This window comes from Platalea leucorodia (genome assembly GCF_965183815.1).
Source record: "Platalea leucorodia genome assembly, chromosome: 7".
Taxonomy (NCBI): Eukaryota; Metazoa; Chordata; class Aves; order Pelecaniformes; family Threskiornithidae; genus Platalea; species Platalea leucorodia.
In genome coordinates this window covers 27246650-27262110 of record NC_138829.1, presented here as the reverse complement: position 1 = coordinate 27262110, position 15461 = coordinate 27246650, and the positions used below count along the sequence as shown (strand labels likewise).

The window sequence follows — 15461 nt, the reverse complement described above, 5'->3', positions numbered from 1 at the left end:
GCGGCGCCCTGAGGGGCCGGCCCGGCCCGGCGCCGCGGGCCCCTCTCCTCCCCCCCTCCCCCCCCCAAGGGCTCCTCCGCCCTAACGCAGTGCGGCGGGAGGCCCGGGACCGGTCTCTGCGGGAGCGGCGGGCGCTGCCGAGGGGCAGGAGGGAGCCGCCGGGCTCGCCTGCCCCGGGCGCCTCCTCTTCACGAAAACGTGGAAAGGGTGTCGGGTGTGGGCGGCCTGGAGGCCCGTATCCCACCGCACGTAGGCCCGTATGCCAGCGCACGTAGGCCTTCCAGCCGGCGAAGTGACCTCGGCAGCGTTCCCGCCGCCGCCAGGGGAAACGCGCTGACTGCGCAGGAAAGGCGAAGCGCGGCGGGGAGTCCGGCATGTGACGGAACTGGATGTGAGCCCGAGGGGAGGCGGGAGGAAACGCTCCAAGTCTTGGCGCCCTCCGTTTCCTAACGCTCGTCCGCTTTGTAACACCCGTGCCAGCGTCAGCTGCAGGTGTAGAAAGATAGCTTCTGGTGTGCAGACAGACTTTTGGGGGAGTTTAAATACCCGTTACGTTCTGGTGCTGCAAAGGCCGAACCTCAAAGCGATGTTAATTGCAACTGTACGTGTAAGTTTTACAATTTTAAAAGCCTTACTGAAAAAAAAACTGATTACTGCCAGTATCTTGGAATAACGCACATAAATTTATATAACGATGTTATATCTGAGTGTACAGAAATGTGTACACATGAAAGAACAAAAGATGTGCTAAGAGAAATAAAGCCTAGGCTCCTCCTTGCATTCAGAATAGGGTCCCATTACAAGCAGATTTATCAACAACCAAATCTAAAACACCACTCTCCCTTTACTCCATGACTAGACACTTTCTCTGTCTCACAGCTGGGACGAAAAAACAGTATAATTTCTCTTTTCCTGAATCTGGTCATGGTGGAAATGTGACTGAGTCTTCTGTTTCTCCTTGATTAGAGAAAAGGATCCCAGAGGGGCAGATGTTATTGAGAAGGTGAGACTATAGGAAATTCCCAGCCGGACAATTCTTCTCCCATCAGGGACCAATGCTGCTTCACACACCTGCGCAAGTGATTTGGACCTGCATAAACAACTGAGGTAAGCGCTGTGCTACTCCCACTGCAGATTCCCCTATTAGACCAAAATTCCCCAGGCAGTCAAGATGCAAGCTCTGAAGCAGCCAAGCTCATCTAGCCTAGAAGGATGCAAATGAAAGGAACTTACGCGCCTACACGTCTCCATATTTTAATACCTACTCAACAATTCCACATTGTTGGGCTGATGATGAGTCAAACGACTTCCGAGATTACCAAGTATCTTAATGTAACAGAATCAAGCTTTACGATTCAGTGCCCTGGGATTACCGAAGTGGCACCAAGAAAAAATGGTTTATGAAGTTAGTAGTTCTGCCTTTCTGGTTACCTTTGTTGGACTGTATTGGGTCAGCAAATGTGGCACGCTGGGATCGTGCCCGTGATAATAAACACAGTGGAATGGTCTTTTGCTGTGACCGTTGAATGGTCGTTTACTCAGCTCCAGCTTATCGGGGTTATGTTAAAAAACTCAATCTCGGGATCTAGTAACTTCGGTTTTGTAGGCTTGAGCGAATAAATGGGTCTGTCTAAAGCTTCAGGTCATCACAACTATGGCCAAGTGGTCCGACGTGATAAACGCCAGACTTGGTGAGGTTCCCTGATTCAATCCACCTGCATGGCCAGTATGGCACTGAGGCAACCAGATCTCCCAGGCTGCCGATTCCGGGTGTTGAATCACAGTTTTCCGTGCCTTAGACATCAGAAATGTGCTTCAGCTTGACTGGGACTTGATTTCACAGTGCAGGCTTTTTTTAGTACTAATGCAGTGACTGCAAGTTGATGGGATAATGCCTTGGAAAAAGACACACATCTAACTTGATTGCAGACGTTAGGGAGTTACTGGGTGGCTCCAGCAGGTAGCTGGTCTTTTTGCTGAAGCACTGGGCTGTCAGTATGACTCCAGAGCACAGCCCTCCATGAAGCCACTCGCTGAACATTTAAAGCCGAGGCGGGTAACCGTGAATCTTCAGGCTGAAAATCAAAACCTTCACGTGACTGAAAGGCAGAGGAGTCGTACCGCACCTCTTAGAGGGGCTGAAAAGAGAAAATCATTCCAAAGCAGTTCACAGGCAGGCGATGACAGTAATTTCGCGGGAAGTGACCGCAGATTCTTGCACAGTCCACTGTGGATCAGAACGGGCTGTGCGCCCAGGGAACCTGGTTTTGCCAGGCTCGACTGCTCCCATTGGGTTACTTCCGCATCGCTGGGATTCTCATTGCTCAGCAGCACCAACACCAGCGCCGCCCCACAAGCAGCCATTCTGACGTGGGAGTGAGGAATCACACGTGGCTCCAAAGCTGCGGACTAGCCGTAACCAAGTCAAAATTTACTGGGCCTGAAGGTCACCAGTTCAGCAGCTGTGTCGAGACCAAAGGCTGCCAGCCCCGCTGCTTCAGGAGCTCTGTCCTGCTAACCCACAGATAAGGCTAATGAGCAAAAACCAAAGTAGATTACTTAGTCCCTTCTTGGGTTTTCGGTACATTGTTAAGACACGTATGTTTCTGGAGTTACTAACTCGGTGCGTGTCATCGGTGAGCTGCTGTGGACTCGGGAGTTCTCCATCGCCAACTGCAAGAACAGGCACACCACGTCGGAGCAAGGCTGAAACAGAAACCAACTACTAGTAGGAAACCACTGTTTCCAGACGTGCTGTAACAAACTGAAATAACGTGTCTTTTGCGTTGACTTATGTTGAAGAGGAGTTCAGCAGTTAAACGTTGAACTTGACCGTAAGCTCCCTGCATAATCTTCACCTGTAAAATACTCTCCCGATCAAAAGGTTATTTTAAGAGGAACCGGGCTGCAGCTCAACACCGCAGCCCCGGTAACGATCCCGATGGCACCGGGGAGAAGCCCAGGCACCAGGCCGTTACCGTGCCGTCTTTCGGGCTGAGGGAAACCGCAGCAACCCCGCTCCCGGGGCAGGCGGGAGGTTCCCGCACGGCACAACGCGCGTCCCCGCGGAGGCTCCTCGGGAAGGCCGGGCCCAGGCGGGCACCGGCGCTGCCCCAGCCGGGCGGGGACGGTGGGAGGCCCCGGGGCGGCGGCGCTGCCGGGCGCGGGCGCCCGGTAAGGGCGGGGGGCGGGGACAGGGACACCGGCGGCGGCCGGAAGCGGCGCTCCTTACGGCGCTTACCATAGAGCTGGAGGAGCGGGACACACCCCCCTCCCGCGCCTTTGGCATTTCCGGCCGGGTGCTCCGTCACATCCGGGCGGCTGAGATGCCGGTAAGGCGGGCGGGGGGAGGCGGGGGCCTGGGCGCTGCTCTAGGACTCGCCGCCCTCTGCGGGGCGCGGGAGCCAGGCAGGCCGGGGAGCGGGGGTGGGCGGCCCGGCCCTCCCCACCGCCCGGGGCAGCCCCTCAGGGCGACGGACCGGCCCCCGCCGGGGGGGAGGGGTGGCGCACCTGCCCCGTGTGGGGGAGGGGCGCGGCCCTAGCCGGACCTCGGCGCGCTGCCCCGCCCCGCGGCGCCGGGGCCTCCCTCTGTTCCCCCCCCGGGCTCCGGCCGGTGCCCGCCAGGCTGCCCCCGTGCCCTCTCGGCCGAGGCGTGGGCAGCCGGGCCTGGCAGCTCCGGCTCTCGTCCCCGTGGGACGCTTGGGGCCCGCCCTCCCGGGTGCGGGCTGGAAGGGGGCAGCGGCTTAACAAGCGGGAACGCTCCCGAGCCCTGGCTTGCGTGCGTTGGTCTGAGTTACTCTGCTTTCACTGTGTTTATTGTATTGTCCCTTCACGGCAGAAGGTGAGGCTCCTGTACTGAGTATCTTGTGTCGCCCTGCTTGCTGTCAGGAGCACTAGAGGAAGGCTTTTAAGTTCTCTTTTTAGCTGATCCGGTATTCTCATCGCTTTTTAATATATTCAGTAGAGTTGTAATTGTGACGGAAGTGGGGGAAGAACTGTACATAGTTCACTTTCTTCTCCCATCGCTAGTGTCCGAGTGCTTTCTCGGTAGGCAAAAATAGATACAAACTTGTTCTCATTTTCCCTTGTAGGCCAAAGAAGAAACGTTGCATGGGTAGTTGTGAAATAACTTCTAACCTGCCTGTGTTCATGAAGATATTTCTCATAATCAGAAATGTAACATCTTAACAGACAGGAAAAGCAGAGGTTTCCCGGTGACAGGTCGTTTGTATATGGTTGCCTTTCAGCAACAACTGGGATAATTCTACTGTTTTGCAGGCTAGGAATTCAGTCTCCTTGTCTCTTGTATGCTCTGTGTGATTTTCAGTTGATCCCATAATTTCCCAGGACAAACAATTGAATTTTCCATTGAAAATGAGCTGTTGCAAAGAAAATGTGGTAAATAGCCTTTGAAAATTAATTTTGCAGTGTTAGGATGTTATTTTGCTTACTCAGTGACAACAGAAATGCAGGAACCTGGGTAAATGAGTTTTCCCAGTACTTGAAAGTGTATTTTACAGTTGCATGCAACATCTGCTCGCTTCTTTTTGCTTTGCACTTGTTTTTTGGTTCCTATCTCTTTATATTTCCTTTTTTGTTGTTTTAGGTTAAATTGAATATTTGCGCAACACAGCTTCTTGCAGAAGGACCACCACACTGTTTTACACTTAGGAGAATATGAGAATAAGCAGGGAGTGTTGTTCTCTCTGAACTAAAAAAAAAAAAAAAATATCTGTGCCTTGCTGAGGACAGCTGCAGGAATCGGACACTTGAATCAATGTTATCGGATGAGTTAGAATCCAAACCTGAGGTGAGCAATTACGAACTGGGTTTGGTTCCCAGGAACGTTTATGGGAAACACTTAGAAAAAGCTCAATGAGTTTACTCAGTTTGCTGCTTACATATTAATTCTCAAAGTCTGTTCAGTGGCATCTTCTAATGCGTCCATGTTTTGATTTGAATGGTAAAAGATTAAAGAATATTGCAGGTTTTTTGCCCTCCTTTCAAGTGTCGGCCAATACTCTTGCCTGTTCTCAGGTTACGTTATTTTTTTCACTATTATAATGTTCTTCCTGTTACAAGAATAAAATAAATTACTGTATTGACTACTTCTTTCCCTCAAACCAAATTGACTTTACTCGGTTTTGGGGAGTCTGGATTATTCTATTAGCATGAGCCCGTTCTGTTTTTTAAAGTACTCGTGTTCCCATTAGCAGTTGGCAGGAGTGGTAGGCAGCAGCACCCAGGGGATCCTGGTTGCTCGGTGTGAGGCTGCTGGACCGTTCCCAGGTTCAGCCGGTAGCACGGCTGAGTAGGAATTGCAGTGACGTGTGTGTGTGCACACAAATGCACACAGTGCACGCACAGCTGGCCACAAACAGATTAACATGTACACAGGTTAAGTACCTTTAAGAGGTAAACACAAACAGCATGAACGCCACAGAAGTTTGTTAGTGGAATATATCTGTACCCTCACTCAACTCGTGCATACTCGCATTCACAGGTGTCTCTGGTCTCTGCCAGGCCTAAAGTCTTTCTGGTATCTGTGCCCAGACCCATTTTTTTTTAGCCAGTTTATGGCTGGAATCTTGGATTTTTCCAGACTGTGGTTGCCTCTGCCTCACACATTAGTAGACTAGAAGTTCACTAGCAGTGCACTCACTTGTGGGGCGAATATTTAGGAATATGTTTAGTAAGTAGATAGAAGGGACTGCAGTGACCAGACACAGCAGTGTACTGACCAGCAGCCAACTAAGATATGACAGGAGTCTCTTCTCTTCCCCCCCTACCCATGGTTCTTTCTCCACTTACCCACCTCGATTCCTCCTTTGATCCTCCCCCTAAACATTGCATAATAAGTTTTACACGTCCTGCAGTCCCTATTGCATCCAATAATAAGTTTGGTCTTTCCTATAACCCGACAATTTTGTTTTCTTACCAATTACAGAAGTTCTGGTTGACCCTCCTCAAGATTTCACTTCAGCAGTGGCCCCTTGATTAGTGTCTGAGGACTTCTGGTCTTTGTTACTCTAACCTGTAATTTGCTAGATACAACTGCTGCAGTTTGTTACATTCAACACAATTGTATCAGCATGTTGCCTTTATTACCTCTCCTGTTTCTTGCCTTTGAGGCCATTAGCCAGCTATCTGTACATTCCCCCACTTAAAAGTGCAGAGGGCTGTATCGCCTTGTGCCCTTGCTTTTTTGATTCTCAGCTTTACCTCTTCAGAAGGCTAAGGTCCTCGAGCAGAGGACTTAGTACTGCTAGGAAGTACCTTTTGGGGAAGTTCACGGGTGTAAATAGGATTGTTTTTATTGAGTCGTCTGTTTCTATCCCTTTTCAGTCCATATGCAATACAGCAGGTATCTTAAACTGGTACTCTAAAGAGAACGATTACATGCTGGTAATTCGTTACAGCCCAGGTGATGTGGTAAGGTATTTTTTTCTTAACGGAGCAGCCAAAGGCCTTCCAATCGCACCATTCAGGAAAAGTAGCTGCAAATTCATAGTAGCCCAGAGCAGTCTCAGCATGGGCTGCAAAGAGTTCATTTCTCTTGCCTTGTGGTTGATATCTCACAACTTCTATCAAATTTTCTCCCAGTTCTGAATGATAAGGTGGGGGACTTTGTTACTTCAGTCTGTGGGCGGGTGGATTCCCATAGATTCTTTCTGACAGCTAAGGACCAGGATAGTTGGAATGATTGTTCCCTGCTCCTCAAATAGGAGCTGTAAGTGGGCCTTGTCTTTTCTCGACTTCAGTAAGGTATTTGTTAATTAGGTGTGTTTACATAATGGTCCTATTTCCCCATAGCAGAGTTGCATTTCCTTCTCGGCAAGCTCAGAACAGAGTAGGCCACTCTCAGTAGGAACAGGCCTGATGCATGAAAGGTACGGCAGTTGGAGAGGGCGTCCTTTCCATAGATGCTGTCTTCTAAACCATGTTCCTCAATCTTGATCAAGGCTATTTTATACTACAAATTGGGATTAATTTGCATTGTGGATTGTCAGCTCTATACACACCCTCATTCTGGTTCTGACTGTGGAAGTCGAGTGTTAAGTTAGTGCTATTTTCTACTCCTTTGATGTGAAACCGGTAGATAGCCATCTGTGTATAAAAATACCTTTCCCAAATAGCAGTTCAAGTATCTCTGAAAGTCAATCATTATTTTATATCCTCTGGGGAGCCATGGCACCATAATTCTTAGAGCCACAGATGTTTTTTCATATCCCCTACCATGGGAGAAAGGTATTAATTAAGAGCTAACTGTATTTGTGTAACATCTAGATAACATTAATCAAAGCACTATGGATGGATTGCATAAGCTTCTTTGCTAATGCTTTTATCCCTAAAGAAGCCACCGATGTGCCAGTAAATGTTAAATACTTGAGTAGAGGTGAATCCTCCTTTCATAAGAAGTTACAAAGTTGCTTGGAGACAGTTTGTAGGGGCAGATGGATCTGCTTTTTCTTCTGGGCTCCCTGCCCCCAAAGCTGTGTTACCAGCATTCCTCAGGGAACGGATAAGATCTGCATTTTGCATGCTTTAAGCCCTCAGGGTGATTTGTTACAATTGCAAATATTTCCAGCCACACTGGTCTGCTGCAGGGAGCTTTCTGCTGTCAGGGGTAGCTGTAGCACAATCAAGTGAACTACAGCTCTGGTCTCTATGTTGAATTGGCTATGGAAAAGGGACTGAAGGGAGGCATTTTAGCCTCTCCTTTCTCTCCTCATCAGCACCTCACAAGGAGAGACTCTTGTGAATGAATTAATTGCCCAGGGGTTGTATGGGAGGAGGGCATCCTAGTTTCTAGCTAATGAGCCTCCTGCCCTCCACAACCTTCAGCTCCAGCCCCTCCTTTCCCCTCCACCCCTCCCTCTCTGCTAAATGTTCTTTTGACCTCTTTATTTTGTAGTGGTTCACTGGTTAAATTTAGAACAGAAACAGTATCGATTAAAAACATAGTCCCTGCTGCTGTGGGAGTCTAGTCTAGCTCGCCAGCTGTCCAGTGGGACAATAGCTCTGAAGGTTAGTACTGGAGCAACTGTCCCCCCCTCTTCCTCCCAGCCACCCCATCTCAAACAAAGCAGCTGCCTGGCACTTCTTGGCTTTTGAATCATCTGATGAAGGGGGTCTGTTATGGGACACAAACTTCAACCCGATCCTTCCCAGATGGCCATATTTTCATTTGTTTCTGTTGTGGTTTTGGCTTTGGTTTTTCTTTTTAGGATGTCTAGGACGGGTTCCCAGTTCTTTAAACAGATTCCCCCGCCCACCCGGGTGAGGGACATTATCCAAGCCTTCTTGGTAACAAGCATTCTGTACTGCTTGTGATAGAGCCTGGGATCATCCTGTCCAACCATCTCTTGTTGAACAGCAGGGATGACAATTATTTGTTTAGTGACAAGATCCAAGAAATATTTTACATTTTTAGTACATATACTGTCTACATTACTTACAGGATTTTCAGAGTTATGTGGTGTTTCAGCAGAAGGAGTAAAAGGAGGGTATATTCAAGAAGTTGGTATGGCAGAGCCAAAAATAAAATTCTTCATAGCAAGATGCAGCTGAACTTTGCTCATTTTGTCCCTCCAAGGCTTATAGATTCTCTCTGTATGACTGTCATCTGGCCCAGAAAGTTTGAATCTCTTAAGTTGAGGATGTCCCTTTACAATTAATCAATATCGGAATTTGAAACAAATTCCAAGGGATGTCTTGGCTATAGAGTAAAGCCACTTTACACCTTTTAGCATTTCTTCTGTGTTCTGTTAATATTCTGTACATTCAGTTTCCCTAACTATTCCTGTTCAGGTGCCCCAAGATGTTCTGTCTGCTTGGTTACAAATTCCAGCACTTTGACCATATTTGCAGAAGGATCAGTCTCCTCCTTACGTAGAGGTTCTATAGTCACCATCTCAGGAATACTTACAGCCCACCTGGATCCTGTTTCTGATGCCAGATATTATATGGTTATGAGATCTGACAAACTGTAGCATCCAGGAGATTCCTCCCCTTCTGGTCCTTCAGACAAGAGACCACTGGACTGCTCCCAGGTGCAGGCAGAAGTGAGGCTGAGCCTGAACTGCAAATATGTGCCCATGCACACATAGACCGTACAGACATGTATGGCTGTAAACACTAGCAGATGGCAGGACGGCATCTTTGCAGGCACCCACAAACACAAATGGCATTCCCATGGAACAGGAAGACCACAAATGGCCTAATTCTGTTCCTACTTGCCAGGTAATCAGGCGTGAAATTTGCTCACGTATCACACGCGTGCCCTCTCTCAGCTGACATGCGTACTCACAGTTGTGAATCTGTCCAGTCTCTGCCAAACCTTGAGTCCTTCCCGTATCCGTCTCCAGGCCCTGGGCTATTTAATCCAGCCTTTGGCCAGGATCTTGGGTTTCGAGATTGTGGTTTCTTCCTATTCACAGGCTAGTCTAACTTGAAGTTAATTAGATGAATGTACTTGGAAACTATTTAGGAGCAAACAGCATTTGAGAAGAAGACGGGATAGACTACAGTGATGAAGCAGAGTGAGAGGCATACTGACCTGCAGCCTGCTAACATGTGGTCGACCCATATTATTCCCCACCCCCTTCCTGTACACCATGGTTGTTCCTCTCCTATTCACCTTGATCCCTCCCTTTCCCCACCTTTGATCCTTCCCTTAAACATCCATAAGTTTTTCCACATTCCCACAGCCTCCTCTTAAGACATCTTAATAATAGGTTTTTATGCGGTCCCAGAATTTCCCCCATATCCCATAAGAAGTTTGCTCTTGCCTATTAGATGTGTTCTGGTAACCCATGATAATATTGTTCCTCTCTCTTACAAAGTTTCTGGCTGAATTCCTTCAAGGTCACACTCAAGTCGTTCCTGTAATGGCCCATCCATCAGTGTCCCAGGAGTTCTGGTCTTTGTTACTCTCTCTTATCTGCAGTTTGTTAGAGTTTGTGTATCTGCACATTTAATATATCACCTCTGCTGTTCCTAGTCTGTCTTTTATGCTGAATAGCCAATTACCAGATACCCTTACAATTTCCTATTTGCTTTCAGCTGCAAAACCAAGTTAAAAGAAACATAAGAAAGCAGCACACCGTGTTTGTGGTTAGTTTTTCCCCATTTTCCAGTTGCTGTAGCTGTCACAAAGGTATTCAATGATTTTGAACAGGAAGGAAGGTTTCTGAAAGTACTTGGCTGTCAAGATACAACTGTCACATGAGAATTTTTATTTTCTCTGAATTATTTGATGTAGAGTTGGGAGGGATATATTTGGTGATCGGTTTGCTTTAGTTTATGGGAAGGGTTAGTGGTTTTTATTCCGAATTTTAACAGTGAGCATGATTCATGTCCTTTTGTTTATTTCTTCTTTTGCCCCCTTTTAATGCTCTGTACTAGCTTATTATTACCTTATGAAGAAAACTAAAAGGATCCATCTTCTTTTGAGCATCTGTTTGCGGCTGCTGCATTTTGCTTTTCCCTAGTGCCTTAATGTTGTTCTGTGGAAGCGGAGGGTTTGAAGCAAAGCTTTGCTATTGTAGGAGGAAAGTTTTATCTAAGGCTTTCTGTATAAAAATAGAACAGTCCATAAAACAAGTGTTTCGTGGTGGAGTAGGCAGCAGTAGGGATCATGAACAGCTTTTAAATGAAAGACAATCCGGTAATTTAGAAGCATCTTGCTGCTGACATGTTTTAGTCCCACTTCTTTCTTCTGGTTGCCTTGCTCTGTTATTTCTAACTCCCTTCTCTTTTTACCCCTCTTTCTCCTATTTTTAATCTTAAATTAGAATGCATGGCCTTGAGGGAGGCACTGTCTCTTATTGCCTATGTGTTTTTTTTGACAACATAAAAATAGTTCCCTCTTCTGACTGAGGCCTTTGGATAATCTTATACCTAAGAGGAAAAAATGCTAACCTTTCAAACTGCAGCCTGGCTTGTGGCCTAGTTCAAGTGGCATATTGCCATCTGAACAGCTTCAAGACTTAATTTTTGCCTTCATAATTGTCAGTGAGGACAAGCTGCTCCTAAGGGAGGGTGAGCTGGGAGCCAAGGGTGATCCCAGCCCAAGCAGTGTCCTCACTGACCAGCGCACGGCCCTGCAGCACCTGCACACAGCAGACAGAAATGGGTGCTGGAAACAGGACCCATCCACAGCCCTGGACAAGGCAAAGTGATGAACCAGGTCCAGGGTCTATCCAGAGAGCCCAGTCAGGAGTAGCAGGAGATGGGGCTGGAGACACTGATCTAAAAGTCTGAAGTCCATGCAGGAGACAGAGCTTGAGACAGGTAAACCTACACACAGCTCAGGAAGGAACTAGGGAGCACAGGCTGAGCTTAAATGGAGCCCCTGGGTTTAAATGGAACCCCTGGCCAGAGGGTGTGGGTGGGGGCCCCAGGTGAGAGCACTCAGGGCAGTTAAGGCTCCAGGGCTCTCACAGCAGTACTTTGAGGTAAAACTGTTTGAGGAAGCATCAATATTTCCAGTGTTTTCATGAGAGGAAATCAGCATAGAGAAATCAGAGCCCAAACTATTAAGTTTTCTTTGCAGTTGCTGCAAAAATACTAAGACAATCACAACATACAAAATAGGAATCAAATTATTAGTGACTGTTGGGTTTTAATCACAAATATACCATGGGCGTATCATGCTTTTTTTACTCTGTTTCTTTTGACACTGATGAACCACCTTGCTGTACAGACAACTCTGTCTGGGCTCTGCATGAATGCATACTAAAATGTGTCACAATGAGGGTAGCAGCTTTTGAATAAGTGTCTTGTACAGTTTCCTTCTAAATGACAAAGATAAAGGAAATCTGTTGCATACAGTTGTTTGCTAGACAGCAGCAGAATGCAGGATCTTTATGTCAAGGAGTTTCCTAGAGACAAGGAATAGTGACTTGAGGGTTAAGTTTTTGGTGTATTGTTATTTTCCATATTTCTTTCATCTGTGTTTTTAAAAATATTTTGAGAATGTGAGTATAGGGGTGTCTACTTGACAGAACTTACAGCCAAATAAGTAGATCCTATATATGGTTTTTGAGGGGCATTCTCTCTGAAATGTGGAGTATGTGTCTGGGTCTGTTACGACTGACCCCTTTCAGTGTTTCTGGTCTCCAGAAGTTTAATTCCATACAGGGAAGGGATTTGAGACCGTGTTTGTTAAAAAAGCTTGTGGAGTTCACCGAAGAATTAGTTCAGTCCGTTGCAAAAGTTGGGCTGTCATCTCCTCGCTCCCAGCAGCGCTTCCTTTGTTAAATCAGAATATTTTAGTATGGGCTGCTGTGGCACTGGTAATGGAAAAAAAAGAGACTCTCATTTCTGTGTCTGTGCCTTGGAGGTAAAGAGGAGTCCAGCATTATATCCAGTACTCTGACAAAAGCTTGAGATGTTGTCAAGGGGACAGAATGAGTAAACAAGAGACATGCTTTGCTCTTCTGAACTGGGTTAAATATGGGAAGACTTTCAGGGGTGAGGAAGGGCATTTCTTTCACTTCCAGTTCCTTTTCAAATGTCGGGTTCCTTTTTTATAACTCAAGATTTTTAGGAGTTAGCCAGAAGTAATTTTTGCATTGCCAGAGCTGACTGGTGTTAAGGATAGCTGAATCTGCTGGACTGAATGACCCGGGCATTTCTCACCTCCTGGGCCCATCAAGATGAGGTCTGCTCTGTATTTCTGATCTTAGATCCAGCCACTAGTGAGGGTTAGTACAATTTTCAAATAGGTGTGCACACACACGCACTGTACAGATGTGACTGGCGCCAAGCAGATGAACACAGGTAGGACGCTCACAGCTTTACCCACATGAACACAGGCAGCGCAACGTACGTGATTCTGTTTCCAAGGGTTGCTGCCTAGGGCCAGCCTTCATGGGTTTCTCCAGGATATGTCCCCACACCTCTCGTTCTGCTTGCCGACTAGTCAGGCTTGGAGTTCACTAGCATGTGACACGCACACACTCTAGAGAGCGGGATCACACAGGAAACAGTTAGGAATGGAGTTTAATAAGCGGGCAGGACGGACTGCGATGGTTAGGCTGCGCCAGACTATTGAATTGACCAACTTCTTGCTTAGATGTGATGGGCCTCTTTTATCCTCCCTTCTCCATTTTCCTGTGTTTGTTCTGCCCTGATCCACCTTGATCCCTTCCTTTTCCTGCCTTTGGCCTTTCCCTTAAATGATGCGTGATAAGTCCTGTGCAGTCCCCCAGATCTCTAGTTCAGTCCCGAAGTCCTCCCCAGGGAATGCATCCCAGTATAAATCCTATACCTCCTCATGCAGTAGTCCCCCTTATTTTGGGTAGGATTCTGGAGAGGGTTTCTTCTGTTGAATCCCTTAGTGGGTGGGTTTCACACTAAGGACAGTGGCTTTAATTGTCCATCTTTGATGGTCTTAGGAGAAGCTGATTTGGATGGATAAGGCTGTGTTCTCCCTTTGTTCCTCTGATCATTATCTGCCTATTTTGAATAGCCATTAGCTAGACATCTTTGCAAATAGTCTTTTGCTTGCTTTTATATTTAAAAAAGGTCAACTTTCTTTCAGTTAAGTATTTAAAGACAAATATTTAAAAAAATACCTGTAGCAAAGGCTGAGCATGGAAAACATTTACTTGGAAGGTTACAGCATAGTAAAGTACTAAGTGGTAAAAGATGAATTAAAAAGGAATATATGCCTTAAAACATGGCATATATTGGTAAAACTTATCTTGGTAAAAGATTTATTAAAAAGGAATATAGCCTAAGTAGCCTTCAGAGTAGTCTGCAACGATCCAGAGCTGTTTATTGTATGTTAAAGAAATGATGACAAATACAAACAATTCGTTCTTTGTCATTAATGTAAACTGAAAAGCTTCCATTTACTTTGATGTGTATTCATGGGATTATATTCAGTGTCTCCTACAAGACAGTAGTGGGTAACAGACTGGGTTTAGTACCTTTTTAAATGATTGGTGCTGCTCTTGACCTAATCCTCAGTATCTTTTTTCAGCTGCTGGTTCAGTTTGTTCAGAATACTTCTATTCCACTGGGGCAAGGGCTGGTGGAATCGGAACCAAAAGACATCACCTGTCTTTCTCTCCTTCCTGTAACTGAGACCTCAGAATGCAACAGACTCATGTTGCCAGGTAAAATCTATGCGGCAGATCTTTGTGAGCGTACAGCTGTCTTTACTGCGCCACTGTGACGCACTGCCTCTTGCTGATACAGCATTCCAGGGACGGAGGAACAAGTTCAGAAGGGTGGCTGAAGCTTTTCTCATTTAACAGTGAAGTCTGACTAGTTAGAAAATTCCTTCCTCCTCCCATCTCTCTCAAGTTTTATTTTTTTTCCTAGAAAAATAACTTCATAGATATCTTTTAGTCATAGTGTATTTATACTTTTATTTACTCTGATTTCACTTTGTTCACTAGATGATGAAAGAGATCTCACTTCTCCAAGTCACACTAATTCTTCCAAAGATGTTTCTTCATCTGCTGTCTTGAGAAGTCTCCAGGTAAATGTGGGCCCTGATGGAGAGGAAACAAGGGCACAGAATGTACAGAAACCATCCGAACTTCTGTCAACTCCAGAGACTTCTAGTTTATTGCAAGACCTCCAGCCCAGTGACAGCACTTCATTTATTCTTCTCAACCTAACAAGAGCAGGTAATTCTCCTTCTGTTTGTCATCTGGCTGGATATGTCTCAAACAACAGAATGCAGGAGATACAAGTACAACTCTGTCCCTGCTGCTTATGAAGGGGAAAGATCACAAAATTTGCTGGGCATTATTGGATATTTCAGGAGCATTTAATTATCAACAGCTTCCTATAATGTAGAGGTCAGTGAAGACTTTTTCAGTGCAGCTATTGCATCTATGCCATGAACACCAGCCTCTGGGAAGCAAAAGAAATTTCCCTCTGTTACATTATCCTTCTGTTTCATGAAGTTGTCTTCTTTTCTAGGGCTGGGGTCTCCAGCAGAGCACTTGGTGTTTGTTCAAGATGAAGCAGAAGATTCTGGGAATGACTTTCTCTCTCATGATAGCACAGACAGCAGTACCCCATGGTTCCTACGAGTGCAAGAATTGGCCCATGACAGTTTAATTGCTGCCACTCGGGCACAGCTCGCTAAGAATGCCAAAGCAAGCAATAATGGTAGGAAATCCCCTGCTTCCGTCTCGAAAGTTGAATGTTCCATACAAGGCCCCTAGTTTCGGCTTGTTTCTTCCTCTCTCGCTCACTCTCTCTTGCTTTTAATCTATTCTGACATGTCTTCAAATCATCAGTGACAGAATTATACAGAACAATCATGTAATTTTTCTGCAATATAAATAGGCTCTTCAGTTTTTCTCAGGCAATGAACTTCAGTGGAACCAGCAGTTCCATTGTAGTCTGCATGTTCTCTGGTACATGTAAAGAGTATCTTCTTTCTGACTGCAGCTGCTTGTATTTCAACTTTCATTTTCACTTTCAAGTGT

At 46.2% G+C, this 15461-nt stretch overlaps 1 protein-coding gene across 12 annotated transcripts in view; it reads left to right on the top strand.

Annotated features, from left to right (window-relative positions):
- The first annotated feature begins 99 nt into the window (after positions 1–99).
- The window catches only part of COQ6 (coenzyme Q6, monooxygenase), a 55842-nt gene continuing 40480 nt past the window's right edge, over positions 100–15461 (top strand). For 3 of the 12 annotated variants that reach the window (XM_082318650.1, XM_082318643.1, XM_082318642.1), the window contains exons 1-6: positions 107–601; positions 967–1107; positions 4607–4810; positions 13994–14129; positions 14415–14648; positions 14947–15138. In XM_082318650.1, coding sequence (XP_082174776.1) covers positions 4778–4810; positions 13994–14129; positions 14415–14648; positions 14947–15138 — 595 coding nt within the window. In that variant the 5' untranslated portion in view covers positions 107–601; positions 967–1107; positions 4607–4777. The other 9 variants (XM_082318647.1, XM_082318640.1, XM_082318645.1 and 6 more) reach the window with 9 other exon arrangements.